Below are 27,991 nucleotides of genomic sequence, written 5' to 3'. Positions count from 1 at the left end.
TATGAGAAAAATAAAAACTAGTAAAAGGGAATGATCAGCTGGCATAAAGATTTTATGTGTAAACATTCTAGGGTAGATTTTAGCTGGAAGTGAGAAAGAAATTTCCAGCAACTAGAGTCAAGATGATCGCCTCTGCCCAGGTGATTTTTGTCCGCCAGATCCCATCCTAAGAATAAGAAACTCACTAGCAATGAGGAGGAGTACAGGGAGGCACAAAAAAGATTCTAAAATCAATCACTTATTGGAGAGAAAAGGCACCAGCCAATTTAAGATTAGATCACTGGGTGGAAATTAAGAAGTTAAATCTAAAGAAACAGCATTTCTAATAATAAAGCTCATGGTGTCAAAGAAAGAATAGAAAAAAAAAAAAACTATACTTCCATTTTCTGTTAGAAATGATATCCTATGATCATTTTTCTGTATGTTGAAAGGGCCACAGAGAAAGTCAGCTATATTTTATCTTAACAAATATTTATAACCATAATATAATCTCAGATAAAAACAGGATACATTTGGAAAATAGATGACATAATGATTCACTTCAATCTCTAAGTGTGATAAAAAATGAAGTCTGTCCTCCACCACACCTCCAAGTCCGTATCTACAAATCTTTGCAGGTATTTGGTAAATTCCATGATACCTCATCATATGATAACAAAGTACTTATAAGAATAGACTAATTGTGGCATTTTGGGTGGACACATTTTGAACTCCAAAGCTATTGCTCTCTACCTTTTATTCCCTATGAATTTGTAAAACCAATCATATTAGCCTTTAGTTCCCTGATTATCCTCAAAGCTGCCTTCAGGGGGTTCCACAAACATTTATCATTCAGAGCCTACTACATGCCAGGCACAAGAGGATACATGGATGAATAAGATACAGTTCCTGCTCATGAGGAGCTTACAATCTAATGTTGCTTTGATTCTTAACTCCAAAAAAATGCACATAAACATAAAATTTCAGACTCCCAAAAGCCCTTTCATTCACAAACTTTCTAGAGATCCATGAATTCCAGATGAAGAATTCAATCCAGTGTAAAAACAAATAAAAAGGAGTCTGGAGCAAGTTCTTTGCACATGAATAATTGTGTTATATTTAGATGATAACAGAATTTCAGAGCATACCCATATATAAATCGTAAAGTATCCTTGGCTTATGACTGGGCAAAGTTGGGAGACAGCAAAAGTGGGTCTTGAAAAATATATATGTATGCTGACTTTGAGAAATACTTGAACTAAAATATGCTGTTTGTTAGTCCAATTAGATATGCATGTCACATTTCAACGTGTAGTACAGCTGCAGGGACCTCAGTTTCTTACCTTAGTTAAAAATGAAAGTAGAGGAGTGACCATTTTTGAAACTATGAACAGAGAACAAAGAAAGCCAGATTTCGTTTTTCAGGGGTCAGTCAGTTCATTGATTCCCTAAATAGAAGGGAAGTTACGCAATGTGGTCCTTGTCTCACGTGAGAAGGAGGAGAGAAAGGAGCACACAGGGAGTGAAGGGTGGGTTGAGTTTTTGTTTGTAGTTTTATGTTACCTCTGCATCATATCTGACTGCAGCAGAGAATAATGAAAAGGCATTCTCCACAGTGATTCCTCGCTTGATAATGTGTTGACAAAGTTTTTTCAATCTGTTTTCACAGTAAGATGTTGCCAAATCCAAAAGACCTAAAAGCAAAAAGTACGGAAAGTTTAATAAAATTTATGATAATTTCCCATAATTATATACATATATATGTACGTGTGTGTGTGTGTGTGTGTGTGTGTGTGTGTGTGTTTCATTTTGGTGCAGAGTTATGTAGGTAAATCAGCAGAAGTTTCTTAGAGAATAATCCTCTGAGTTTTATTAAATAACTTCTCTTCCTTACTCCTTCTACCTCCCCACTTCCCAAATATACTCTCTTATATTCACTTTATACAATTTCTTCTATGATACAAAGGAAGGGAAAAAATGAAATTCTCCCCGCCCCCATTTCGTTTCCAAAACAATATGCTTAATCCATCATCAAATTATACTTCGGCATTAAAAAAATAAGTCCACTGTCAGAAATTGTGTCCATAATAACTACACAATACTATTTCAAATGTATTTGCTTCAAATATTTTTTAAAAAACTATATAAAAGTCAATAAACCTGAAACTTTATATTTCAATACTGTAAGAAGATGAGATATATTTCTGACCATGTGACCTCGCCAGTCCCAGTGTAGCTGAGGTACCTATAGCATCTTCAGGTGGCAGGTCAACTGCATCTGTGTAGAGGTACTGGAGAAAGGCACGATACACTGGGTAAGAAAACTGGTCTATTTCTATCACTTCTTTCATGTCCTCATTCCAATAAGATTGAAACATGGATCGAAAGTGCTCACACCTAAAACAGAAGAGCAAAAGATACCTAATTCAGTTGACGGAATCAGGTAAACAAATACTACAGGTATCCTTCACTACTGCATTTGGGCCTGCACACACCAGGATCATGAATCTGTAGCTAGCACGCCAAAAAGATTCCAGGTGCAAGGATTTTTATATTTGTCTTTCATGTACACTTCCATTTTTGATGAGCACCTCCTATGAAACATTAAGACCCACTCGCAGAGGCTAGGAGTGCCTAGCACCTCTGCAGTACTGCAGTTTCTAGCTGATCGTCCCATTCAGATCCGGATTTTTTTGCTCACTTATTTTTAAGAGATGCACAGAAATGCATTTTAAACAATGAAATTAAAGGAAATTCAAAAATAAGAGTTCAAGCTTATCATTATAAATTCATTTAAATGATTTATTTGTGTTATGTTTCATGTAAACAGCATATGTTCTTAAATCCATTTCAAATGTTAATTGGACTGTGGGTAAGCTGATTATTGTTTCATTACCTTACATGACAATTTTCCTTCTTTTCTGACTCATCTTCAAAATGGCCATCAGTCCTATTTTGTTTCTTTGCTTTGCCTTACTCCTGTTCCTCTCCTCCCAAGCCTGTTATCAGTTTGTTTATAAAAATTGGATAGTACATATTTCAATAAACCTAAATGGGCCTTTTTGTATATTAACACATACAAATCCACCTGTGTGAGGAACTGATTTTCAAATATTAGATTTTCTTAAAGTATAATATACTTTATAGTTTTAAAAAATCATCTTTCCAAATCTTTTAAAAATGAAATAGCATATAAACAAAATATTTTCAAAATCCATTCAGAATACTAATAGGATGGCTTCACTTACCTAAGGAATTACTTCATCTGAGAAGTAAAAAGAAATGGTTTTCTAAGCAAGGAACAGTAGGTAAAATGGCTTAGAAAACTACACATGAAAGGAATAGACTGGTTGCCCACAGGTTCACGGACAGAAACATTTCCAGTCCATCTTCTGATTAATGCTTTGGTGCAGATACTTACTTCCTTAAGTAACGAATGGCATAGGATGTTTCCGTTCCCTTAAACATGTTATTGTGTGAACAGGTTTTTACTAAATTTCCAAAAAGACTTGTAAATTGTCACTTTAATTCTCAATGGTCTGATTTTCTGTACCTCTTTCTCTGTAATGCTTTAGTGAGCAACGGTCCAAACAATTATTAATAAATACAAAGTTCTCTCCATTTATACAAAGAACTCCTGCATGTAGCTAAAGAATATTTCTTTAATTGGGAATTAGATGTCCCTCAGGCCAGAAGTCCAGCATTCCTCACTATAGGAGTTTGCTGCTTAGGGAAAAAGAATCTTTAATTAAGAGTAAAAGAGGGCATATACACACTTTCCCCTGACAATCTTTCATCGTTTTTGACCATTCACACACATTTTTTTGGTGGAAATAAAATTCACAGGATCTTTCATTTACAAACAATATAGACAAATACTTATACTACTACATTATGTTTCTTCGAAAAGGCACATGTGTGTACCTGCATATTCACATGTATGTACAAAACTCTTCAATAATGAGTGGAGTGATACTATCTGCAAAAATGTCAAGTTGTGCCTTTTCTCTCTACTGCCAAGTCTATTTCTTATCAGTCCCCATCATATGGAGTAACAAAGAAACAGATATTGGAAAAAAGAAAGTAAAATTATTGATGTTTCAAAGTTTATGCAAAAAATACCTGATTTTCAAAACAGCTTTATGGACATGGATATATTTCCCATCAATTCGAAACTTTAGGTCGGCTGTTTCTGGACTGTCAAATTCTTTCTTCAGTGACTCTGAAACTGTTAAAAAGTCTTCATGCTCTGAAGGCAACAAACACATTATTAATACAGAAAGCTCAGGAAACATACTCAAGATGTGAAAGACTTAAAAAAGATAATCATTAGCATTATAGATAATTCCATGAAATTTTTTTCAAAAGAGTTCATGCTTTACTTGTATTAAAATACTTCATGCTTCACAGTACTAAAATAAGTATTGTGAACCTATACACCACCAAAAAATACATATTTGAAAAAGCCAAATACCAATCTTACATACTAAGCTAAACATTAGAAATATGTATTTTTAAAAAAAAAAAAAGAAAAAGAAAAAGTTATGTAACTACTTGCTCAAAACTTGAGTGGTTCTCTTCCAGGGCTATGAACTGACTGATTTTCCTTTATAGGAACACTAAGAACACCTTTGCCCTGCTTTGGGGTAGTTGTAAGAGGTTAAGTATATTCTACTCAAGGAGTCTCAAGAAACAAACTCACCACTTAAGTGGTGTTGCTAAGCAGCCTATTTTCACGTAGAGAAATCTATAGCCCCATAACACCCACACAATGCAGAGCTCTCTTGGCTCTGGAGGAAAGGTCGACAATCTCAAAAAATCAAGCCTTCCCTGACCTGTGACCTGTATTACCAGTGAATTAAAAGACATAATTACAATGGGCAAAAAGTCCAGGAGCCGTGATCGCTATCCTACTCATCTAAAAAACAGCTTCTTATCAGTGTCTCAACTTCTGCATCTAGTTGAAATAATCTTTTTCTCCTCTTGGTTTCTAGCAACAAGTATAATACCTCCTTTTGGAGAAGAAATATTCTTCTGAGGTATGAATTCACCATCTGACTTTCTTCCTAACACTCAGCTGAGATCATAAATTGAGAAGAAAATAACACTTCTGGCTTTTAATGGATGAAAGGGAGAGAAGCCATTTTGGAGATATATCCAATGACCACATTTTTCCAAACTTAACATTAAAAAATGTTAGGACACTTGTCTTGAAAAGGATGCCTTTTCAGGATTAAGACTTTAAGGTGGGAGAAGCTGGGGAATGTCGTATTAAGTAGTATGTGGGAATCAGAAGATGTGGATAGAGTGCTTTGGCTGTGCATGATACATGTGTGTGGCTACGGCCCAGTAGTCCCATTTTGGGAACTAAATTTTTTCTAATCGCAACATTCACTATAAAAAATTATTATAGTTAAAGAACCTAGAAATATAAGATTTGCTTCACTTTAAGTTGAGCAGCTTAAGTCTTCCTAAATATGTTCTTGACCGTGAGACCATAAAGTCTGGTCACCTGATGAGAGGACTGCTCCAGCTGTCTGACAAACCTAGCATGACAGGTATTACAAGGCTAGCCTCCAGTATCAACTGCTAAGCAACCCAAATCCCTTGGATATTATTGTTCAAACACAGAGTATCATGACCCAATTATGCCCTGTTCATATAAATAAAAGAACAGCTTAGAAGAAAGACACTGGTAAAAAAGCAGAAATGAATAAGAAATAAAAGAAAAAGATTAAAATCTCTGTTAGTGGCTACTTGGCTTTATAACATCTTAATACTTTCGATCAATAATGAACTCTTAAAGAAGACAATATTCGGAAAAGGAACAGATTATATAACCAAAGGTCACTTTGAATTCCACTATCCTTTATAATATCTTTGTTTTGATGACTAAAATAAAAGTATTTGAGATTGGTTGAAAGAAAGAGAGAAAGTGGGGTTAACACATCATCTTAAAAATGACGAGTTCTTTACTTTTTTTTAAGTTCATGTTGGGGTCATATTTTATTGAATTACGTAATAAATTTAGTATAACAACAAAAGACTTAAGAACAGGTTACTCAAACAAATATTTGTACATGAATGCTCTTAACAGCACTATTCACAATAGTCAAAAGGTGGAAACCAACCAAATGCCCCTCAACAGATAAATGGATAAATGAAATGTAGTATTTACATACGATGGAATATTATTCAGCCATAGAAAGGAATGCAGTACTGACTCACACATCAGGAGGTTGCAAACACATTAAGTAAAAGAAGCCAGACACAAGAGGTTGCATACTGTATAATTCCACTTATGTAAAATATCCAGAATAGATAATCCAAAGAAAACGAAAGCAAACTGGCCACTGGCTGTGGAGAAGGGAGAATGGGGCGTGACTGCTTTAACATCCTTCAGGGTGATGAAAATGTTTGAGAACTTGATATAAATGGTGGTTGCAAAACACTGTAAATGTACTAAATACTTCCGAATTGTACACTTTTAAATGGCTGATTTTATAAGTGTGAATTTCACCTCAATTAAAATGAAAGTGCTAAAGAGGAGAAAATAACAAATTCACACATAATGTTTCATAACATATTAAGTTATATTATACAAATCTAATTTGGGGAAAGATATTAAAGTTAATGGAGAATAAAACATTCTAGAACCTAAAAGAGCCCACGACCAGCAAATATTCAGGAAAATGGGTCAGTTGACAGGACCAATGGTCCTGGGTGGGAGCAGCCCTGAGCCTTCTTACCCACAGAGAGGAGGCGCCACGAGACGGCGGGCGTGGCAAAGCAGGCAAACACATCATCGGTGCAGGAGAAGTGGGTGAGGTGAGGCAGGATCACCGACTGGCCCCGGCACTGGCCCCACATGTACACGTGCCCGCCCTGGGTCTTGGCGGCAGATGTGTGGGCAGAGTGGCAGGCTGCGATCTCTACTATCCTGAAAAAGTTAAGAAAAATGCATGCCACTTCTACATCACAGAAGCCCACAGCACATCACACAAGGTAAATAAAACGTTCATGCTTGTAACGCTTTGAAAAATAGCTCAAGATCAAGGGACATTAGCAATCAAGTCATACAGACAAAATCAAAAGAATGGAACAAGAGCACTGTGTTTGTCCCTTCCTGGATGCCCCACTTCTTATCCTAACTCCATTCTCAATGAGGATAAATAATATATACTGTTGAGGAAACCTGTAAAAAGGGACTAGAAACCAAAGTAAATGAGCAAAGTGGACTCTGAAAAAATGTCCTGATAGTCCTGGGGGCTTAGATGGTGGGGGGGGGGGGGTAGCGGGGAAACTGTCTTCAACATACCGTTTCCTTACAAATACAACTTTTCTCTCATCTCTTACCAGAGCTCAGGACCACTCGTCCAGCTGATAAGCACTGGTCTAGGGGCCATGGACTCTGAGGATCCCAAGCCAAATGGACATGAAGCCAAACTGACATTTCTCAGTTTGCTTAGGCCGGGTCCCAGAATTAGAAGTCACAATTTGGCTGAAGAAACATTAAGTATCTATTCTAGTAACACACATCAAATCAAATCAATATTTAAACAGATGATAATGTTCTTTCAAGGGCAGATTTTATTTATTTAAAAGTTGTTTTAGTTGGCTCAAAGGGAAAGTTTGTACTTCAACAAGGTGATATACTCTATTTTACTTCCCTACTAAACAGGCAATAAGAAGTCTATAGGAATTATACCAAGATGGATTAATGATTATCAATCACAGGAAGTTATTTTAGAAAGCTGCATAAGAATCATATCAGCTTCACATTTATTCTGGTTGGTACTCAAACTCTTAATTCAAAATGAGAGTGTTAATGAACAGAAGAGTTACAAAGCCAAACACAACAGCTCCAGCACACACAAGTCCCAAGTCCGCAATGCACACACAATCCCAAGACAGTGTACAGCCGAGTTACCTTTCTTTCTCCACCATGATGAGTGCTGGGCTTAGCAGGTTATTTTTATTGCCAGTTCCCAGCTGCCCATACGTGTTAGCTCCCCAGGCATAGAGCAAGCCCTCATCTGTTAGTGCTAGAGTGTGTGCATAGCCGCAGACAATCTGCAAGTAAATTTAAATGGTCACCATAAACAGGAAAACAGGAAGGATAGGGAAAACATCTACTTAAAGATTACAGCCAGCTTCTGCAAATGCCAATTCATCATCATGTGTGGACTATCATTCTCTGGAACATTATAAAAGCATTAGAAAAGCCTAAACCCGAGACTACTGAATTTTTCCAATTACTTTTTTTACTTGTCAAGACTGATGTGGTACCACCTTGGTGTTCCTTCGCATCATCATAATTTAGGGAGGATATAATATTAAATGTGGAAGATGAAGGCACAGGGCATTTGAAAAAATTTATTGAAGAGTAAATCCCCAACATTCCTCCAGGTCAGAGCAGGGAAGCCAGACAGGGATCAGCAGCTGAGAGTCTACCACACGTACCTGGTTCACACACACGCTGTGCAAAGCCGCCACTCTCACAGGGGTCAGCTGATTGCCATTGTTTCCCAAGCCCAGCTGACCATTGCCATTGTAACCCCAGCCGTACACCTTAGAAAGAGAAAGGGAGAAAATGGCCTTTTAAAACTGCTAGTAGGAAGGAATAAACCAATCAGGTACAGTTTTTTTGTTTGGTTGGTTTTTTTACTTTCGACACCCATATTCTACTTTGTGTGACCCTGCACTGATCCCCAAATAGACGACATTGTAGGGGAGGGAGCGAATGACAGAATTTGGCATCAGTTGGATAGCCCTGGACAAGTATTAATTCTTGTTTTATATAGAAGGCAGCTGAGGTTGTTAACGATGATTAAGCATCTACTGTATGTCAGGACATTGTGAAATGAACTAGGAATATGTCTTTGGTCACAGTTTAACAGGAGAGATGAACATATGCAAATTTTCTGCAGCTAGGTGTCAAGTGCATAATAGTGATATCATTGAGGCACTACTGGAGCAGGGAGAAGCAAGGATTTGACTATAGGAAGAAGGCTGAGGAAAGACTTTTCATAAAATGGAGATGTGAACAGGGCTGAAGGATAGATGAGGGCCAAGGCATTCCAGGTAGAGGACACAGAATGTGTTGGAGGCAGGTGGGCCTGGCTGGACTCATCTGGGATAGTGCTAGGAGAAAAGACTAGAAGGAAAGGTCAGTGAAAAGGGGATAAATGGACCAGGGAAAATGGAATGCTTCAATGGGTCTTTCACAGAAATATTTCAAAACAGAGATTAACATGCTTAAATTTTCACTTTGGAAAGCTCACCCTGGCTGCAACAGGAAGGGTGAGTGGAGTGTGTAAGACTAGAGGTGGGAAGGCCATTCAGGAGATAAACTGATCTCTCATAAGCAACTAGGTGAGCTCTGATGAAGGTCCAAAACTAGGCAGTGACGGCGGGGCCAAAAGAAAGGGAATGGATAGGAAAGAGGTTAAAGAGGGCAACGTGAGAGAATGTGGTGATCCCTGAGATATCTGGAGTGAGAGGGGGGTCACCAGCGGAAGCAGCAGGCTGGACATCGGTTTGGCAGGAGTGTTAAAGGTTTAGAATAGCCAGTGAGGGACACAGGAAAAAGTACAGACAAGAAACAGACAAAAAGTCTAGCTCAAATTAGAAACCTGAGACGTGTGGTGGCACCACGCCTCACGGCAATGCAGGGCAAACAGGCATCAGCCGGGGCTTTTCAGGACAATGTGACAGAGGGGAAAAAGGGACATGGACTTTCAGGTACTAGCAAGAGACAGTAGGAAGCATTTTCCATGTCAGAAGTGTAACAGGTTAAAATTTGGCAATAGACATTAAAATTTTAATTGCATACACCCTGTCCCAGGAATCCTATTTATGGGAACTTATTCTATACAAATACTTGCCTATGTATGTGTACAAAGATACACACAAACAATAACACAGAAAATCAATGCAACATTGTTTAAAACAGCAAAAAATTAGAAACAATTGAAATGTCTATTGTAGAGCTCTGGATATGGGTCACCCACGCAAGGAAAACTAAGCCACCATTAGTATATGAAAAGCAGCTACGAATGGTTTGAAAATAGATTCAGGTAAACACATGTTGTTAAGCAGGAATGTTAAATAGCAGAGAAAAGCAGTAGGTATAATAATCCCATTTTAAAAAAGGTAATTATATTTATCTATATATAACTTTTTAAAGAAGAAAGCCCAAAACAATATAAAGCAAGCTCCTAACAAGAATGGGGGGGGGGGGAAGAATGGAGAAAAGGTATTCACTTTTTACTTTGTATGTTTCATTTGTTTTCCTTAGTTAAAACAACCATATAATAATAATTTTTAATAAAATTTATTTTTAAAAATAAAAGGGAAGTAACAGGAATGGAGAAGGTTATAAAACTACCCCAAGGAATTCTGAAGTCACCCAGGATATCAGGATTGATTCAAAAAACAAGTTGACATAGGTGAGCATTCAGTAAATTCTAGAGCACTCTAGCACCCTAATACATGATTCCATATGGCTATGTCCAAAGATCAAGTCCGGGTAATTTTTGTATACTAAGACTTGCATAGGTGGTAAGAGGCTTATTTAAATAGCTAACAACTATCAGAACAAACAATTCTGCTTTTGCAAGTTGCTTCTTCCTGCGAGCAAACATTCCAGACGTGGGCAGGTGGTTCCACAGAGACATTGTGCCCAGTGAAGTCACTGACCACTCATGAACCTCATCGGCTAACTTTCAAGAGTGCACGGTTGATTTTTTCCATTGGAAGAATAATGTATATTAAATTCTTTAATCAATTACATTAAATCACAAACAAACAGATACCTGTAAGCATTAAGGTACTTGGATCTTGCGAAAAAAAGAAATTTAGACACATCAGAATTTTTACCTACAGATAAATCTTGGAATTTAAAAACTTGTACTGAGGAGCAAACATCCTCTGGTTACTCCTCAGTCGGTATCAATAGAGCTGTCGAAACAAGAGTGCACTTCCTTCCATGACCTAATACATGCACCTTATGAAAAAAAAAAAAAGACATTTCACTGAGAGAGGAGGTGGGATGAGAAAGGGGAGTGCAGGCAGAGCTCACCTCACCATTGTCCAGAACAGCCATGGACGAGGTCTGACCACAGGCGATGCCTACTACCCTCTTAATATGTAAACAGTTTGTAACTTTCCGAGGAGTTGGTTGATTTGCTGTCGATCCTGATCCCACCTGGCCACAGTTGTTATAGCCCCAAGCAAATACCTACACAAGACATAGAAGAAAAAAGAAATTAACGGTAAGGGTGAAAATTCTACCTCTAACTACAATAATAATCATAAAATAAAAATAAGCCCACTTGACCGAGTGCTTACAATGTGCTTTATATGCACTAACCTATTTAATCTTCATAATAATTCTACAAAGTGACCCTGGGGTAGATACTATTGTCACCATTTTACATATAGAAATGGAAACAGAGAGGTCAAGTGACTTGCTTGGGGTTCCACAGTTAGTGAGCAGTGGATGTGGAATTCAAACCCAAGCATGTGCTCTTAACCACTATGCTGTATTTACCTCTATAATGATGGCAGCTACATAAGGTTCTAAATCTGGCATCAATAGAAAATGAAGTATATGCCATATAAGTATCAGGGATATGAAAAATTTGCTTAACTCCTTGGCTACAAATAATCTTTTATTCATAGGAACTTTTTGAAAGCGTACTATGCTTTTCCCTGTCTCACTAGTCACCAATACCGGACATTATGTAACCTTTCCTAATGACTCGGGACCATCGTGATTATAATGATCAATCACAGTTCCAGTTCATAACACATTAATGCTCACAGACACTGAGGAGACATTTATCCCCACAGAAATGACAACAGGTTGTTAGGCTACTCTTGGCACTATTGTGTCTGAGTTCTCATTTGCCGTCAGCTCCAGGCAGCTCTCCTCCTCAACTGCATCCTGCTTATTACTTTGGGTTTGTGATCTGCTAAACCTGAAAACCAGATAGCTAATGGAGAAAGACACAAACAGATCTCTAAGTTAGTTAAAATCTAGTAGCAAAGATGAGAAACAACCAAAAAAATCACTTCAAGTTAATTACCAACTGATTCTATCAAATGGGAATGTGACGAGAGAAGAATTAGGAAAGAGGGAATATTGGCAATAGAGAAATAACTTCAACACTAGGAGAACTTCTAAGGACCCCTCCCACCCGCCTTCACTTGCCTACAGGAAGTGGTCCTTACACAGGCTGAGTTCTGGCTTCCACAATCCCTTCTTTCCTCTGCCATAACTTTCCATCTAAATTCACATGTCTAATGCTGCCCAAGGCAACCTCAGTAAAGCCCACTATGGGTGTCTTGAAAGAATATGTGCTACGGGTTCATTTCAAAGGTACAAAAGGAATAACCTGCAACACTTACCTGAAAGTGGGTTCACAGGAATATCTGGTATAATAATGCAAATGTTTAGCACTATTATCCACAGTAACATATACTTAAGGTGAAAATTACCAGAACTCTCAACTATACAAATTAGCAAGTTATAATTCCAACATTCTTCTGGCACTTCTCAAATATCCCTAGTTCCCTTGCAATGCAGCTACCTTTTCTTTAAAAAATAGGGACAACAGTTCCATTAACCAAGAAACAGACAAGGAAACTGGATTCTGGGGCATAAGGCCTGCATGCTAGCCCTTATGGGATGGCTCCAGCACATCCCAGCCATGAAATCTTGATCTCCCTGAGCTTCGTTGGTGTCTTCATCCATAATCCGGACTGTTTAGTAAAATCACTCTAACACTACTGAAGAACTTTAAACAGAGAACGAAATAATCTGATTTGTGTTTCGGAAATCACAGAAGGTGAAGAAGTAATATTGGCTAGGTAGACCAATTTAAAAGCTATGGAATGAAAAAGATCATGACAATAATCCATGCAGATGACAAGGCCTGACCTACAGTTATGGAGACGGAGAGGAAAAATTGATAGAAAAGATTAGGAGGTAAAATCAATAGGATTAGTAACTTTTAAGGTAAGCATAAAACTTGTGGGCTAAATAAATAAGTGGTACAATACTACTGGAATGTTGGTAAAGTTACTTTCTATGACATCACTATATTTACTGAAAAACAAAATACATCTTAAGGGATAAGGTCATTAAAAAAAAACTACAGAACACTTCCAAGCACGTCTAATCTGTAGTCTTAGAAAACAGCACGGGACTCAACTGTCTTAAGACTGAAGTTTACTATCATCAAAACAGCGGTCCTCATCACATAATAGAGGTTGTGTTAGAGAAAGAGTGTGTTCCCACAATGTTTTTAGCTATGCACACAGGGCTACTATGTTCACATTGTACTCAGTACAATATGGTTGTTATTTTTGTTTTAAAAGCCAGGTACTTTCACAACCGTCAAAAGGTAAAATCAACCCCAATATCCACTGACATATAAATGAATAAAAAAATGTGGTTTATACATACAATGGAGTATTCGTCAACCTTAGAAAGGAAGGAAATTCTGACACATACTACCACATGGATAAACCTTGAAGACATTATGCTGAGTGAAATAAGGCAGTTACAAAAGGACAAATACTGTATGATTCCACTCATTAGAGGTACCTAGAGTCATCAAATTCATAGACACAAATGTAGAATGGTGACTGCCGGGGGCTGGGGGAAGAGGAGAGTTAATGTTTAATGGGTACAGAGTTTCAGGTTTACAAGATGAGAAGAGTTCTGTGGATGAATGGTGATGATGATAACACAACAATGCAGATGAACTTAACGTCACTTAACTGTACACTTAAAAATGTTAAGATGGTAAATATTATGTGTATTTTACCACAGTTTAAAAATAAAGAATGAAAGCAAGGCACTTACCTCTCCATCAGCTGCCAGAGCCATTGAATGATGTGAGCCACAAGCTACTTCAACCACTTGCTTGATCAAGAGATTAGTACAGACTTGGATGGGAGCAATGCCTTGGTTGGTTGTCCCATTCCCAAGCTGGCTATATCCATTGTGGCCCCAGGCGTAAACAACTCCATCTATACAAGATGGCCACACACAGAGAATCAGCTCCAAGAAGAAATGGCAACCCCTGTATTTTCTTCCCCAGACTTTGCACAACCTGTTTTCCAAGCTTAATTTCTTTCACACTGCCCTTCCTCCCTATAACCACTTATGAGAGGAGGGGAAAAGAGGGATGGATGAGAAAACAGGACAGATGCAAAACCATTAAAAAAAAAAAAAAAGGACTTGGTTCTAACATAGAAAGAAGATCAGCTTTGTGGTCAGAAGCTGGCTTCTATATACAAAAATCAGACCTACTACCAAGGCTGATCTACCTACTACTATTGCTGAATGCCCACCACACCAGCAACAAAACCAGTGCAGAGCCCTCGATACAGCACCACCTGTCAAGGAGACCAACTAGCTATTTTGTAGCAAGATGACTCCAAATGGACCTATTCCAGCCTAGAAACAGCTATCCATATTGACAGGAATCAACATGTAATCTGGATATGGGGTTTCCTAAGCCTAGAGCATGCCTATCTGAGGGCTTATAGAGTATTTAATCCACTGATATAGGATCCCACAAAACAGATCATGGAACCCACTTTATAGCAAAAGAGGAGCAGCAGTGCTCACTGGTCCTATAATACACTGAAACATCCAAAAGCTGCCTGCTGGAGAGACCAATGACAAGATGGCTTGGCACCCAGGTGACACTTGCCCAATAGTGACTGATGGTAAACAGAAATGTGCAGCAGCCCTGGCCAGAGTAAAGCATGGTCAGATGCTCATACCCCTCATGGGTGAGAGTCTGGGTCACAGTCAAGTAAGCCACCCAAGCCAGGTGCTAGCCAAATGCGAAGGGAATCTAGAAGGGGTTCTAGGGGAAAACGGGGATGAGTACTAGTTGTGGCCAGCAGACCAGCTACAATGCAGAGGGTGTAATATATCCCATTAAAGATCTTCTTATAAGTTTTTCCTAGGAAAAGAGGTCCACCTGAGACCTGGAGCAGCTACACTCCAAAGATAAGAAGACATGGACCTGAGCAGTGCATGGCAGAGACCTAGTGAATGCTGTGCTGTCACCAGATGCCTCTCAGGGTTAAGGACTCCCTCCCCAGATGCTCACAGTGTACCATAAATCCTCTCCAGATTTGCCCTTTGCAATTTTACCTTGTTAATACATTATTTTGCTATTTGTACAATAGTATACATACATCTTTTTTTCCTTTTTACTTGATGAAGCATAGAAAAAGTGAACTCCTTCACAAGATGGCTCTTAGTCCCAATTCCTGGGGAAGCTTTCAAAGTCAATCTAGTTCAACTGGACACCAGAGTCCCTTTGCCACACTGTCTCTAACAGACCAAGCATAAAACCTTAGGATTACTTGAGGATGAAGAGATGGGCAAAATTACCCAGTGATACGATAGTGAAACAATACCAGGCTAGAAGGGAGAGTGGGGAGTGGGGAAGGGAGAGAGCACAAGTAAAGCAAAGAAGCGTCCTATGAATTTCTGATCTTCGAGGAAACTCAGTTTAGCCTTCACAAACTGGACACTGGGTTGGAGAAGCAACCAGAAAAAAATAATTTTATAAGCAACCTATTTTAACATTGCTTCACAGACAAAAAATAAAGGAATAAAAATTCACAAATATAGGTCTGTAAGTGAAGGAATAACACCACATGAATACTGCTCTTCAGAGTAGTCACCAGGTGGAGCACAGCATTAATGCAGATATTCCTAAAACACGCTTTAGAAAATACCACGCAGGCCAGCAAAGCACGAAGAATAGAACGGATGTTCTTAATCTTCATTCACACCCCCAAATCCTACCGAAATGATGGTAAAGAGGAGGAAAAGGGGCAGAAACACTCAAGGACAAGAACAGAGAAGAAAATAAAACAGGAGAGATGTCAACAAAATTTTGGGAGCTGGAAAGCTATGGATGTCGTAAGTAACATAGCAAGCAGGCCAAAGAAGGTGACGGCTCCATCAGCAAAAGGGGCAGCCAGTTCCAGCTCTGAAATCTTAGGAAGGCCCAGAAATTAGAGGGACCGGAGACCATGGGAGATGCAACGGCAGGGTACAACTAAAAAGAGAAGCAATTAGACCTTAAATCCTCATCCTCTTCATATGGAGTCAGGCAACTAACTACCCTTCTCCAAGCCTGGAAAAAGGAAAGAGACATAGAGCGTTTAACTTGATGTGAATTTCTAATAGTAATGGCACAGCAGCCCAACTTTTCCCTTACCCAAACCTGCTTCCCTCCCTTCCCCAACATTATGCAACAAAGAAAATAAGACAAGCTCAGAGAAAATAATCTGGAGAGGCCCTGAAAGCAGCTATGAGGCACTGTGAGAAAAAGAGAATTGGAAGTCCATAGACTGAATACTAAGATCCCTGCCCTTCCTTTGCTCAGCATCCAGAGCTGGCAAAAACGAAACAAAACAAAACACATTCCAGATAAGGAAACTGGAGGATTCCACCCTACAGAAATTCATACACTAACGTGGGGAACATCCCGAATAAACAATTATTATCTCCCTAAAGTGAAACTCAGTATTTGGCAAATCCCACCCACGGACACAGAATTTCAATAGGTATATTATCACCTGGCTCTTACCTATGAACAAGTGTCCAAGGATCATCAAACTTTTAATACTTTTTACTTAAAAGTTAGAAATCTGAAAAATCGGCCAAGATGGCATAGAAGCTAGATGCCCTGAACACCTCCTCTCACGACCACACCAAAATTACAAGGACTCTAAAGAGCAACCATAACTCGGAGTTGCCTGAAGTCTGGCTGAACAGAAGTCCTATGACTGGGGACATACATAAGAGGACGGTAGGAGGGCCAGAGATGCAAAATGGCAGGTCCCACAACCACATGTGGTGGTCGAGAATCAGGAGGGTTAGATTGGCTGGAGAGCCTCCTTCCATTCCTTAGGAGTGAGGGGTCCCAGCCCCACACTGGGCTCCCCAGCCCAGGGTTCCAGTGCCAGGGAGAGAAGTTTCCACAGCCCTTGGCTGTGAAAACCAGCAGAGGTTGCAGCTGAGTGAGACAGAGGGCAGTGGGAGTCACAAACGTTCCTCCTAAAGGGCCCAGTCCCAGATGTCCTCCTGACGGACTCACTCGCTCTGAGCTCCAGTGCTGGGGCAGCTGCTTGGGGAGTGCCAGGGACATACAGGGAGGTGCTGAGCTCTCGGGCTTCAAGGTCAGGACTGGAGAGGCGGCTTTCTCCCAGACAGAAGTGCTGGCAGCATCCATTGTTCCTTGCTTGAGCCCTTACCCACACACCATGCAGATGCACGCAGCCATCCCCACCTGAGTCTCAACCAACCTCAACCAACCTGGATAACGCAGGTCGTCCTGCCAACGTGATTCCCTGAAACTCCACCTCTCTCAACTTGCAGGACCACCCAAGCTGCCTCCAGTGATTTATTCCACACAAATGGCCTGGCTCAGCTCAGGCTGAGGACTTTCCCAAAATCTCTCAAAGGCTCACAAACCCATTTAAGAAGCACCTGGCCTCAGAGTGCCCAGTATCTCTTGTTGAGCAGCCTCAAGCCCTGCACTAGCACCTACGGGCCTTGGTTTCTGGCTTATCCTCTCATCTTAGCACAGCGTGGGTGGCAGCCATCTGCAGATTGCTTGGTGACTCTTATCAGGTGGCCCCAGAGGTATACAGGCTGTAGCTGAACCTGGCCTACAGCTGGGCCTCTCGCAGGAGGCCCGTGGGCCCACGCACCCAATGGCCTACTTTGACCAGCAATGGAGATGCAGTACCACCTAGGGCTGCATCTGAGGAGGACACACCTGACGGGCAGCCTGGGCCGGTAACAGAGCCCTGCTAAAGTGAATCCTGCTCTGTAGGATCTGCAGGCAGATCAGTCCTCAAGACCAATCAGCCCAAGGGTCAATCCTTCCCATCAAAGTGCAAACAGCAACCAAGGCTCCATTACAACATGAGATCACACTCAACCCCCAAAAGGGACATACCTTTGAGCACCTTGCTCAGGTGATCAGGGAAGACTGTGCCACTGGACTCCACAGGACACCTACAACATAAAGCCACTCTACTAAGACCAGGAGACTACGTACCTAATACATAGAAACAAACATATAAAGACAGCCAAAATGGGGAGACAAAGAAACACATCCCACACTTTAATGTTCTTTAAAACAGAACAATGCTCCAGAAAAAGAATTCACCGAAATGGAGACCAGCAATCTACCAGATGCAGAGTTCAAAACACTAGTTATAAGGATGCTCGAGGAACTCAAAGAGTGAATGAACTCAGAACTTTAACAAAGAGATAGAAAACACAAAAATGGAGATAGAAAACATAACAGGGAACCAGTCAGAAATGAAGAATATGGTATCTGAGATGAATAGTATATTAGAGGGAATCAACAGAGTGGTTGAAATGGAGGATCAAATCACCAATACAGGGGATGGTAGTGGAGGACACCCAATCAGAATGACAATAAGAAAAAAGAATCCAAAAAAATGAAGGTAGCTTATGGAGTCTCTGGGATGACATCAAGTATAACAATGTTCGCATCACAGAGGTTCCAGAGGAGAGGAGAGAGAGAGAGCGAGCAAGAAATTGAAAACCTATTTCAAGAAATAATGACTGATAACTTCCCTAACCTGGTGAAGGAAATAGACGTCCAAGCCCAGGAAATACAGAGAGTACCAAATAAGATGAACCCAAAGAGACCCACACCAAGACACATCATAATTAAAATGCCAAAGTTTGAATACAAAGAGAATCTTAAAAGCAGCAAGAGAAAAGCAATTAGTTACCTACAAGGGAGCTCCCATAAGACTGTCGGACAATTTCTCAACAGAAATTTTGTAGGCCAAAAGGGTATGGCACAAAACTTTCAAAGTGAAGATAAGCTGGGACCCACAGCCAAGATTACTCTACCCAGAAAAACTACCACTTAGAATCTAAGGACAGATAAAGAGCTTCCTAGACCAGAAAAAGGAGTTCATCATCACCAAGACAGTATTACAGGAAATGTTGGAGGGACTTCTTTAAGAGGAAGAAAAAATATATATATCAAAAATATAAATGAAAAATGGCAATAAGTACATATCTATCAATAAGTAGTTACAATGAAAAAGAAATGTTCCAGTCAAAAGATAGGGTGGCTGAATAGATAAGACAGCAAGGCCCTTATATAGGCTGCCTACAAGAGACCCACTTCAGATTAAAAGACACACACAGACTAAAAGTGAAGGGATGGAAAAAAATATTTCATGATGCACCTACAAGGTGTCGTGCTGAGTAGGGTAAGTCAGATAGAAAAAGACAAATGCCATATGATTTCACATATGTTTAGAACTAAAGAACAAAATAAACAACAACAACAACAAAACAGAAAAACTCACAGATACAGAGAACATTTTGAGAGGTATCAGATGGAAGGGGGTTTAAGTGAAAAGGAGGAAAAGGATTAAGAAGTACAAAATGGTAGTTACAAAACAGTCATGGAGGTGTAAAGGACAGCATAAGGAATATAGTCAATAATATTGTAATAACTATGTAGTGTCAGATGGGTACTAGATTTATTGGGGTGATCACTTCGTGAAATATATAGATGTCTAATCACTATGTTGTACGCCTTAAACTACTATAATATTGTATGCCAACAATAATTGAAAAATAAAAATGTTTTTAAAAGTTTGATGGGAAGATCCTAGGTTTTCTATTTTAATAATATGCAACATAGATAACAAAATTCATAGTAAAAGAACTGTAAAGATAAATTTGAAGCTATTTACTATGCATTACCTTTGGGGTCTTTCATATTTTACCCAATATGGTTCTATATTGTGCTAAAATCTTTTATGAAAATGTAATCATGTATCACTTGCATAATTAAAGAAGTTTCAAATCAAAAAATAAAAATAAAACACCAAAGGTTAAAATAAAAAGTTAGAAACCAAAACAAAAAGAAACAAGAAATTTGGGAGAAAAAAAGAAACAATGCAGAGAACAGAAAATAATTTTTAAATACCTATAATTAAAACAGCGTCAAAGATAAGATATTGAATTCATGAAACAAGAATAGGAGGCTCTAGAAAAGAACATTTAGAGCAGGGATCTCCAAGCCCCAGGCCTAGTCCGTGGCCTGTTAGGAACTGGGCCACACAGCAGCAAGTGAGGGCAGGCAAGCGAGCAAAGCTTCATCTGTATTTGCAGCCGCTCCCCAGCACTAGCATCACCACCTCAGCTCCATCTCAGATCATCAGGCATTAGATTCTCATATGAGCACTGGTCTCTAGTGCCAAAGAGGTTAGGGACCACTGATTTAGAGAATGTAGAACTGTAACAATAGAAATGTTAAAATTTGACACAAAGGTTGTATGATAAGCTGAAGAAATTTCCCAGAAAGTAGAATTTCTGACTTCTAAAAAAGATTCCAGAAAGAAGAGACTAGAGAAAACAAAGAAGGGAAATTATCCATGAAATATTATATGAAAAATTTCTAGAAATGAAGGAATTTCCAGATTGAAAAGCTAATAGAATGACCAATAAAATAAAAATTACCCACACCAACCAGAGTACATAACTATGGTTATTTCAGAACACTCAAAAAAAAAAAAAAAAAAAAGGCCCTTAAAGAGGGAAAATCAATAAGATGCAAAATAGCGAAAGTCAGAATGGCACCAGCTACCCTTGAAACTTGAAAGGTACAATGACTTCAAAATTCTGAGGAAATATGATACCTAGTTAGCAATTCTAAGTCCCCCCGAACTACAGATCAATTGCAAGAGTAAAATAAAGACATTTTAAGACAGGGTCTCAAACATTTCTCTCATGCCCCTTTCCTTGGGAAGCTACTAGAGAATGTGTTTCAACAAAATTAAGGTATAAGCCAAGAAGGATTATAGGACACAAAGAATAGGGGATCCAGAGAGAACAAAGGTGAGGGGACTTCCAAAGATGATGGTGAAATAAGGTTCAAGGCTGATGGCTGAACAGCAGGACTAGAGTAACCAGTCCAGGTTGCAGTAGTGGGACAGAGGGCTCCAGAGATGACTTGATATGCTCAGTTGTACTGAGAAGCAATACTGCAAACGAGTTTGGGCATGTGTTAATGACAGATGTATAGAAAAGTAAGTAAAGGAACCCCAGGAAAACAAACAGTTGTACAAGAAAGGAGATGGCTCAGCTATAAATAATATTTATGAGTCCTAATAATGTAAACGCTGAATACTGATGTCAGCAAAATGGTGGTATCACTATATTGAAAGGATAAAGGGAGGGAAAGTAGGGGAAAGAGCTAAATTCTATCTGCCATTATAAAAAGTCAAAGGATAATAACTGAAAAAATTAAAAGTGGTTCCTTCTGAAGAAGAGTTTCTAAGACAGGAGAGGGAAGACAGAAGTTTTTTTACTAAAAGCCATAAACTACTTGAAAATTTAAAGTTTTAAGTTGTTTTACAACTGTGTGATTGTAAAACATATGATCCACATGAATATATGTATTTACATATATTGATACATAAATATGCACAGCGTGTTTAATGTATGATACCATGTATACTACATGATAAAAATTGAATTAAAAACAAAAAAAGTTATATTTTATTTTGTTTGTTTATATTTATATCTTAATTGTAACACTCAACATTTCCAAAAGAAGAGTTATTATTTCCTAAGGTCATCACTTTGAAGAAAACCAAATATTTGAATATATATGTTTGCTCTAAAAAACTGCCTCAGTAATTTATGGTGAGAAATCAATCACCAGTTAAAGTTGATATGTGTCAGGAAAAAATTAAATCATTAGGTCACAATGGATGACAAGTTGAACCAGTTGGCAAAGCTTTAACTGCTTGAAAGAACCAGTGTGATGCCAAAAGGCATGATTATACAATGCCAAAGTGACATAATCACCTCATTATGCTCAATGCCAGTTAGACTCTTACTAGACAATCACGCTCAGGATCTCTGGATCTCACAGCTTCAGAAAGACACAGATAACTTAGAGTGGACTCATGTAGGAGTTAAAAACAATTGAAAAGCCAAAGCTCAATACTAAGACCTAAAGCAACATCCAAGGAAGCTCCTAGTCTGGAGAATGAAAGGCAGGGGACCAAATTGTCTCCCAAACGCCACTCCACAGGATCACCCAAGAAAAAGCTGAGGACCTCTGCTAGAGAAAGAGCAAAAACAAGAGCTAACATGCCTAAAATATGAAGGGAAGAACTTAGGTTACAAATAACGTTTTCAGAGATTTCTCGTTGCCCATGGCAGAGATAAACGGTCAAAGATGAATGCACAATCTTCTTTAGTGACCTCGGGGAGGCGGAGAGAAAAAGGAGAGAAATCTGTCCCCATTCTTTCCAAATGGCACCAACAGGAATAAACTAAGATTTCTTGAATTCAAGGTTCAGGAGCTACAAAAGAATGGAAGACCAGTTTTCTCTATGTTTAAAAAAAATGTACCAAGTAAAACCTGAAAGTTGCCTTGTTACTGCAAATTCACTGAAAAATTAAGTTGGAAGAACAACTTCATTTGCTATATCTAATCTTCCACAACTTTAAATAAGTAGCCTCAAACTTTGCTTAATTTGCAAGTCATCCTATGGCTGTTCTAGAGTTAGTCTGAAGTGTAAAACTTTTACCCTTCAGAAATTAAGAGACAAACCATTAGACATTAATTATTTGATCCAGCTCTACTTTAGTTTAGAATTAACTGCTCAATTTCCTAAGAACTGAAAATCTGGAATTACACCATCTTTACCTTCAGTGCTGAGAAGAACATGTGGTCCACTCCCATAACTAAGGCTTTTAATCTTCTTTCCACATAAGGCTTCTAACTTCTTGGGTACAAGTGTGCTCTGGCTATCTCCAGTTCCTAGACAGTTACTATAGTTCAGTCCAAACACAAAGACCTGATGAACAAATACAAAGACCTGAGTCATTTGGCCTAAAATTACACAGAGCCCCTTATTCGCTCTGAAAATAAGACACACTCCAGTTCAGTTTGACAGCTCAGTCTATAGGAAGAAACTGAAAAGGCTGTTAAGAACAATTCAACCCCTGCCGACATTACTTAAGTTTTAGCTTATTTGGCTATACCATCAAACCCAAAGAGTATGGGGTGGAGTGGTATTGAATCAAGAAACTGAAAGAAAAGACAAATTATATCAAAGACACAGTCTCCTTGAAGTTCAGGTTCTCTTATCCCTTACATTTTCTCAGTCTTCAAACTGCATACTTCTTAAAGCACAATCCCAAAATAAGTCCTAAAATTAAACTCTCTGGACTTTGATTCTTACCTCGTCATTGTCAGTAACATACAGTGCTTCATTGGCTGAAGTGCCAAAGACACATGCTTTCCGAATGGATGCAATTTCTTGAGGTGAGAGCAAAGTGAAGATCGGCCACTTTCCTACATCTACCATGACTCTGGCTTCAAGCAAGTCCTAGAGATAAGTTGGCATCTCTGCTGTAACAAACAGAAAGGATTCCAAGAAAAAAATTAAATACCCATTAAAGAAAAGACACTTAATAAAAGGAAATGAATGGTAATTCCTGAATAAACTACCCACCTTGGTTAATGCTCACTTTCCTTAGGAATGTGTTTAATCCTTCCTCCACCATCAGACTTGGGCCTTCTCCTGTAATGGGAGGAAAATCTGCTAGAACCAGTTGTCGGTCTTGTACACTTAGAAGTCAGTGCTTATGTGTTACATATATGCTTATGTGCAAGCAGACAGCAGATAATGGAGAGAGGACATGCAAACGATGAAACCAGGGTCTCTCGTCAGGTATTTTTTCCCCCTGAGTATTGAAATAAAGTTAAAAGTTATAATGCTAGTTCGTCTAAGATAGTTAATTCTCTATTTGAGGGAGGGAGGGAGGGAAGGAGGAAGGAAGGGAGGGAGTTACAAAAATCAGAATCATTATCTCTACCGTCCCACTCTCCTACCGCCACTGCCAGAATGCACTAAAAGACCCCGCACCCCTTGTAGAAAATCACTGTCACACCAAGCCGCTGTTTAAGGATGGGAATGGGACACCCCGCAGATAGTCTAGCGTAGTAAAAAATTAAGCACCAGCCTAAGATTTACTAGGTGAAACCACAAAATAAATTATATTCTGGTCCTAATTTATATGACATTTCCCACATGTATACGGACCAGATTTCATTTCGCAGTGGGAAAAGCTATCATATGAACAGGATAAGGCAATCACCCTAATCCTGATGTTAAATCTGATGACTAGAGCCTTCATGCAAATAGCATTTAGCTTAAATGGCCCCCCTTAAAAATGTAGGAAGACGTATGAATTTCCATACAATTCTAAACTTGATCTAAGGAGTTTTACACAAATATTCCTGGTCATGGCTCCAATTCTTCTAGGGTTAAAAAGTATTTCTAGAAATTCCAGGGAGCTTCCTTATTGTGCCAACTTAATTCCCATTCTGGCTTTCACCTCTGAAAACTAAATAGAATCAAACAGTTGATAAACACAACCAGGGCTTCCTAATGAAGTACAGAACTCTTGAAGTTCCTTCCTACTCACCCTCTTCTCAGACCTGTAAAAATAGCTGAGAGAGGAAGGCTCAAGACCAAGGTCTTTTTCTGGCTCCAGCACCCATGACAGCATCTAGAAAGTGAGCCACAGAGCATACTTAGCCAAGGCCTCAGTTTCCACCACCTAGGGAGATTTTTCCTATCAGTACTAACTTGGATGACAAGGATCAGGTGCCCGTTATGCCCCAAGTATCACACCACAGATTCAGTGAGCTTTAACACCATCAGGACAGGCAGTTCCCTGTTACCGCATAACCAGAATCCAGGAATGACATTTAAATGTTCTGAAAATTGTGCGTGCATGGGTGTGTGTGTGTGTGTGTGTGTGTGTGTTGGTGGGAACAGGTAAAAGATTTGGGGAAGGGTAAAAACTAATACATAAACATGTTAAAAAATTTTTGTTTCAAATGGTACAAAAGAGTATAGGAAGGTAAATATCCATGCCCTCTCTTCCAGACCCTCTCCTCAAAAGCTACCACTCTAGTAGTTGTTTTAATTCCTTCCAGAGATAACTGCATTATATATGTGTGTATGGAAGCTTTTCTCCACACAGCACATCTTGGAAATCATTCTATATTAGAACATGTGGACCTACTTCATTTATTTTCAATGGTACTAGAGGGCATTCTATTACATCCATTTAACAATGTACCTATTTTCACCAAGATGTGTTTTAAGTCACTTGCAGTCTTTTGTAACATGAACCATACTGCAATTACTGTTTACATAAATTTCTTAAATTCTTAGAAATAGAATTGGTCAGAATCCAATAACAATTTCACCTTTAATCGCTTTTTTAAATTGTCCTCTACCGAAGTAAGTAGTACCAATACATAAAACAACCATCAATGTATGGCAGCACCTGTTTACCCACACCCTTACCACACAGTATATTATGGTGTCTCAGTTTTGTTTAAACTTGAATTTCTCTTATGATGAATGAAGTTGGGCATCATTTTAGAAATAATCACAATAAAAGCAACAATAACAAATAGCACTTCTTGAGCATTATGTGTCAAGCACTGTTCTAAATATTTGACACTTGTTAATTTATTTAATCATCACTTTATAGACAAGGAAAAAGGCAAAGAGATATTAAGGATTCAAGCAAGGATATCTGGCTTTCCTTTGAGAAAACGGGTTATTGCAGCAGCTTCTCGGGCCTGATTCCACTAGCTTCTGAGCCCCTGACAGCATGTGCGCATGGGAGAATGCACTTCTCAGGCCACGTGCAATTGAGAATGTCATGTGGTTATTAGCCTATGTCCATCATAAAGTGAATTCCAGTAAAGATGTGCTCACCTCGCTCCACAACCACATCAAAATACAACTAAATTACAGAATAATCACCCTGGAGAACCAACTGAAGACTAGCTAAACAGAACACCTATAACTAAGGATTTAAAGAAGCCACATTGCTTGGTCCAGTCAAGATGGCACAGTAGCTAAATTCTATGCTTGCCTCCTCTCATGACCACATCAAAATTACAACTACAGAACCATCATCTCTGAAGTCTAGCTAAAGAAAAGTCCTATAACAGAGGACATACAGAAGCCACATGAGACTGGCAGGAGGGACAGAGATGCAGGATGAACTAATCCCACACCCATGTGTGGTGGTTAAAAATGGGGAGGGCTATTACAGCTGAGAAGATTCTCCCCAAGGGGAGAGAGGTCCTTACTCCACACTAGGCTCCCCAGCCCTAGGTTCCAGTGTCAGAAAGAGAAGTCCCCACAGCTTCTGGCTGTGAAAACTAACGGAGATTGTGGGTAAGTGAGATGGAGATCACCTGGAGTTCCAGGTATTCCTCTTAAAGGGCCCATGAATGGACTTCCTCACTGATGGACTCACCTGCTCTGAGTTCCAGACCTGGGATAGCAGCTCAAAGGGAGCCAGAGACATACAAAGAGAAATTGAATTGTCTGGCTTCAGGGTGACAGCTGGAGGGGCAGCTTTCTCCAAGACAGAAGTACTGGCAGAATCCACTGTTCATTTGTTGAACCCTCCCCCCACACAGCCGCAGATGCAAGCGGATACTATATCTCAGTCTCCATCACTGTTTGTTCTGCTCTGGTAATTCCTGAAGACTCCACCCAACCCAACTTGTGAGCCCGCCCAAGCTGTTTCCACTGGCTTTTCCATAAAAATGACTATCCTGGATAATGCTATGAACTGTCCCCAAATCTCTCAAAGGTTCTCAAACCCCAGACAAGCATCATTTGGCCTCAGTGTTCCACGAACCTCTTGCTAAGCAGCCCCAGGCCAGACACTAGCAATCATCTGCAGATCACTTTGTAGCTCAAACCAAGTGGCTCCAGACAGTCACAGACTGTGGCGGACCTCGGCCTGCAATGGAGTTACGCCTAAGAGGTCCCAGAACCAACACACCTAGTGGCCAGCTTTAGATCACACCAGAGCACCACTCAACCGCCTCCACAAATGACACACGAATAGGGCAGACAGGGCAGGCACCAGAGCCCAGCTAAAGTGAATCCTGTTCTGTGTGGTCAGCCTGCAATAACAGCTCCTCCACCATAATAACAGCCAGTCCTCACAACCGATCAGCCTGACGGTCAGTCACTCCCACTGACATGCAAACAACAACCAAAGCTCAACACAAGGAACACATGTGGAGCACCCAGCTCAGGCGACAAAGGAGACTATGCAAGTGGGCCCCACAGGACACCTACTACATAAGGCCACTGGGAGACATAGTAGCTCTACCTCACACATAGAAAAAATCACAGGGAGGCAGCCAAAATGAGACAAAGAAACACGTCCCAAATAAAAGAATAGAACTCCAGAAAAATAACTAAACAACAGAGACAAGCAATCTATGAGTGCAGAGTTCAAAACACTAGCTATAAGGATGTTCAATGATCTCGGTGAGAGATAAGAACACTAAAACAGAAAACAGAAAAAAAAAGCCAGAAATAAAGAACACAAAAACTGAAATGAAGAATACATTAGAGGGAATTGACAGTAGATTAGATGAAGCGGAGGGCTGAATCAGGAATTTGGAAGGTAAGGTAGCAGAAAACACCCAATCAGAATGGCAACAAGAAAAAAGAATCCAACGAGAGAGGAAAAAAATGGCGTAGGTGATAGAGGCTCTGTTTATCCATCTTGTGAACAAATCAAAGTTGTGACAGAAACAAGGAGCAAGCAGCAAGGAAAATTGCCTGAGATCAGATGAATAAGTCTTACAACTACGGAGAGAAAGAATAAATCACCCTGTAACAGGAGGAAGTAGGACAGGGCGAGGACGCAAGGTTGCCTGGTCCTGAGTAGCTGAGTGGGACAGAGGCCATGGCAGCAGCAGCTGCAGACGCCTCTTAAAGGGGCCGGTCGGCGACCGGACTTTCGCGGTGATAGACCTGCTCACTCTGAGCACCAGCTCCAGATTGGCCACTCCAAGGGCACCAGGGACTT

The 27,991-nt window shown here is 39.6% G+C and overlaps 1 protein-coding gene across 7 annotated transcripts in view; it reads right to left on the bottom strand.

Moving 5' to 3' along the window:
- Window positions 1-27,991, bottom strand: part of RCBTB1 (RCC1 and BTB domain containing protein 1) — a 52,904-nt gene that overhangs the window by 6,571 nt on the left and 18,342 nt on the right. Inside the window, exons 1-12 of one of the 7 annotated variants that reach the window (XM_036228562.1) lie at window positions 24,548-24,566; window positions 23,572-23,803; window positions 23,299-23,465; window positions 22,761-22,911; window positions 13,856-14,022; window positions 11,063-11,221; window positions 8,443-8,550; window positions 7,910-8,052; window positions 6,729-6,919; window positions 4,102-4,228; window positions 2,225-2,376; window positions 1,543-1,673 (exon numbers count right to left, since the gene is read on the bottom strand). In XM_036228562.1, coding sequence (XP_036084455.1) covers window positions 1,543-1,673; window positions 2,225-2,376; window positions 4,102-4,228; window positions 6,729-6,919; window positions 7,910-8,052; window positions 8,443-8,550; window positions 11,063-11,221; window positions 13,856-14,022; window positions 22,761-22,911; window positions 23,299-23,424 — 1,455 coding nt within the window. In that variant the 5' untranslated portion in view covers window positions 23,425-23,465; window positions 23,572-23,803; window positions 24,548-24,566. Of the gene's footprint in view, window positions 1-27; window positions 1,674-2,224; window positions 2,377-4,101; window positions 4,229-6,728; window positions 6,920-7,909; window positions 8,053-8,442; window positions 8,551-11,062; window positions 11,222-13,855; window positions 14,023-22,760; window positions 22,912-23,298; window positions 23,469-23,571; window positions 23,804-24,547; window positions 24,567-27,991 lie in introns of those variants that run through there. The other 6 variants (XM_016143123.2, XM_016143119.2, XM_016143121.2 and 3 more) reach the window with 6 other exon arrangements.

This window comes from Rousettus aegyptiacus, unplaced genomic scaffold, assembly GCF_014176215.1.
Source record: "Rousettus aegyptiacus isolate mRouAeg1 unplaced genomic scaffold, mRouAeg1.p scaffold_m13_p_11, whole genome shotgun sequence".
NCBI lineage: Eukaryota > Metazoa > Chordata > Mammalia > Chiroptera > Pteropodidae > Rousettus > Rousettus aegyptiacus.
Note: the sequence above shows the minus strand (reverse complement) of the source record. Positions and strands in the feature narration are given on the sequence as shown.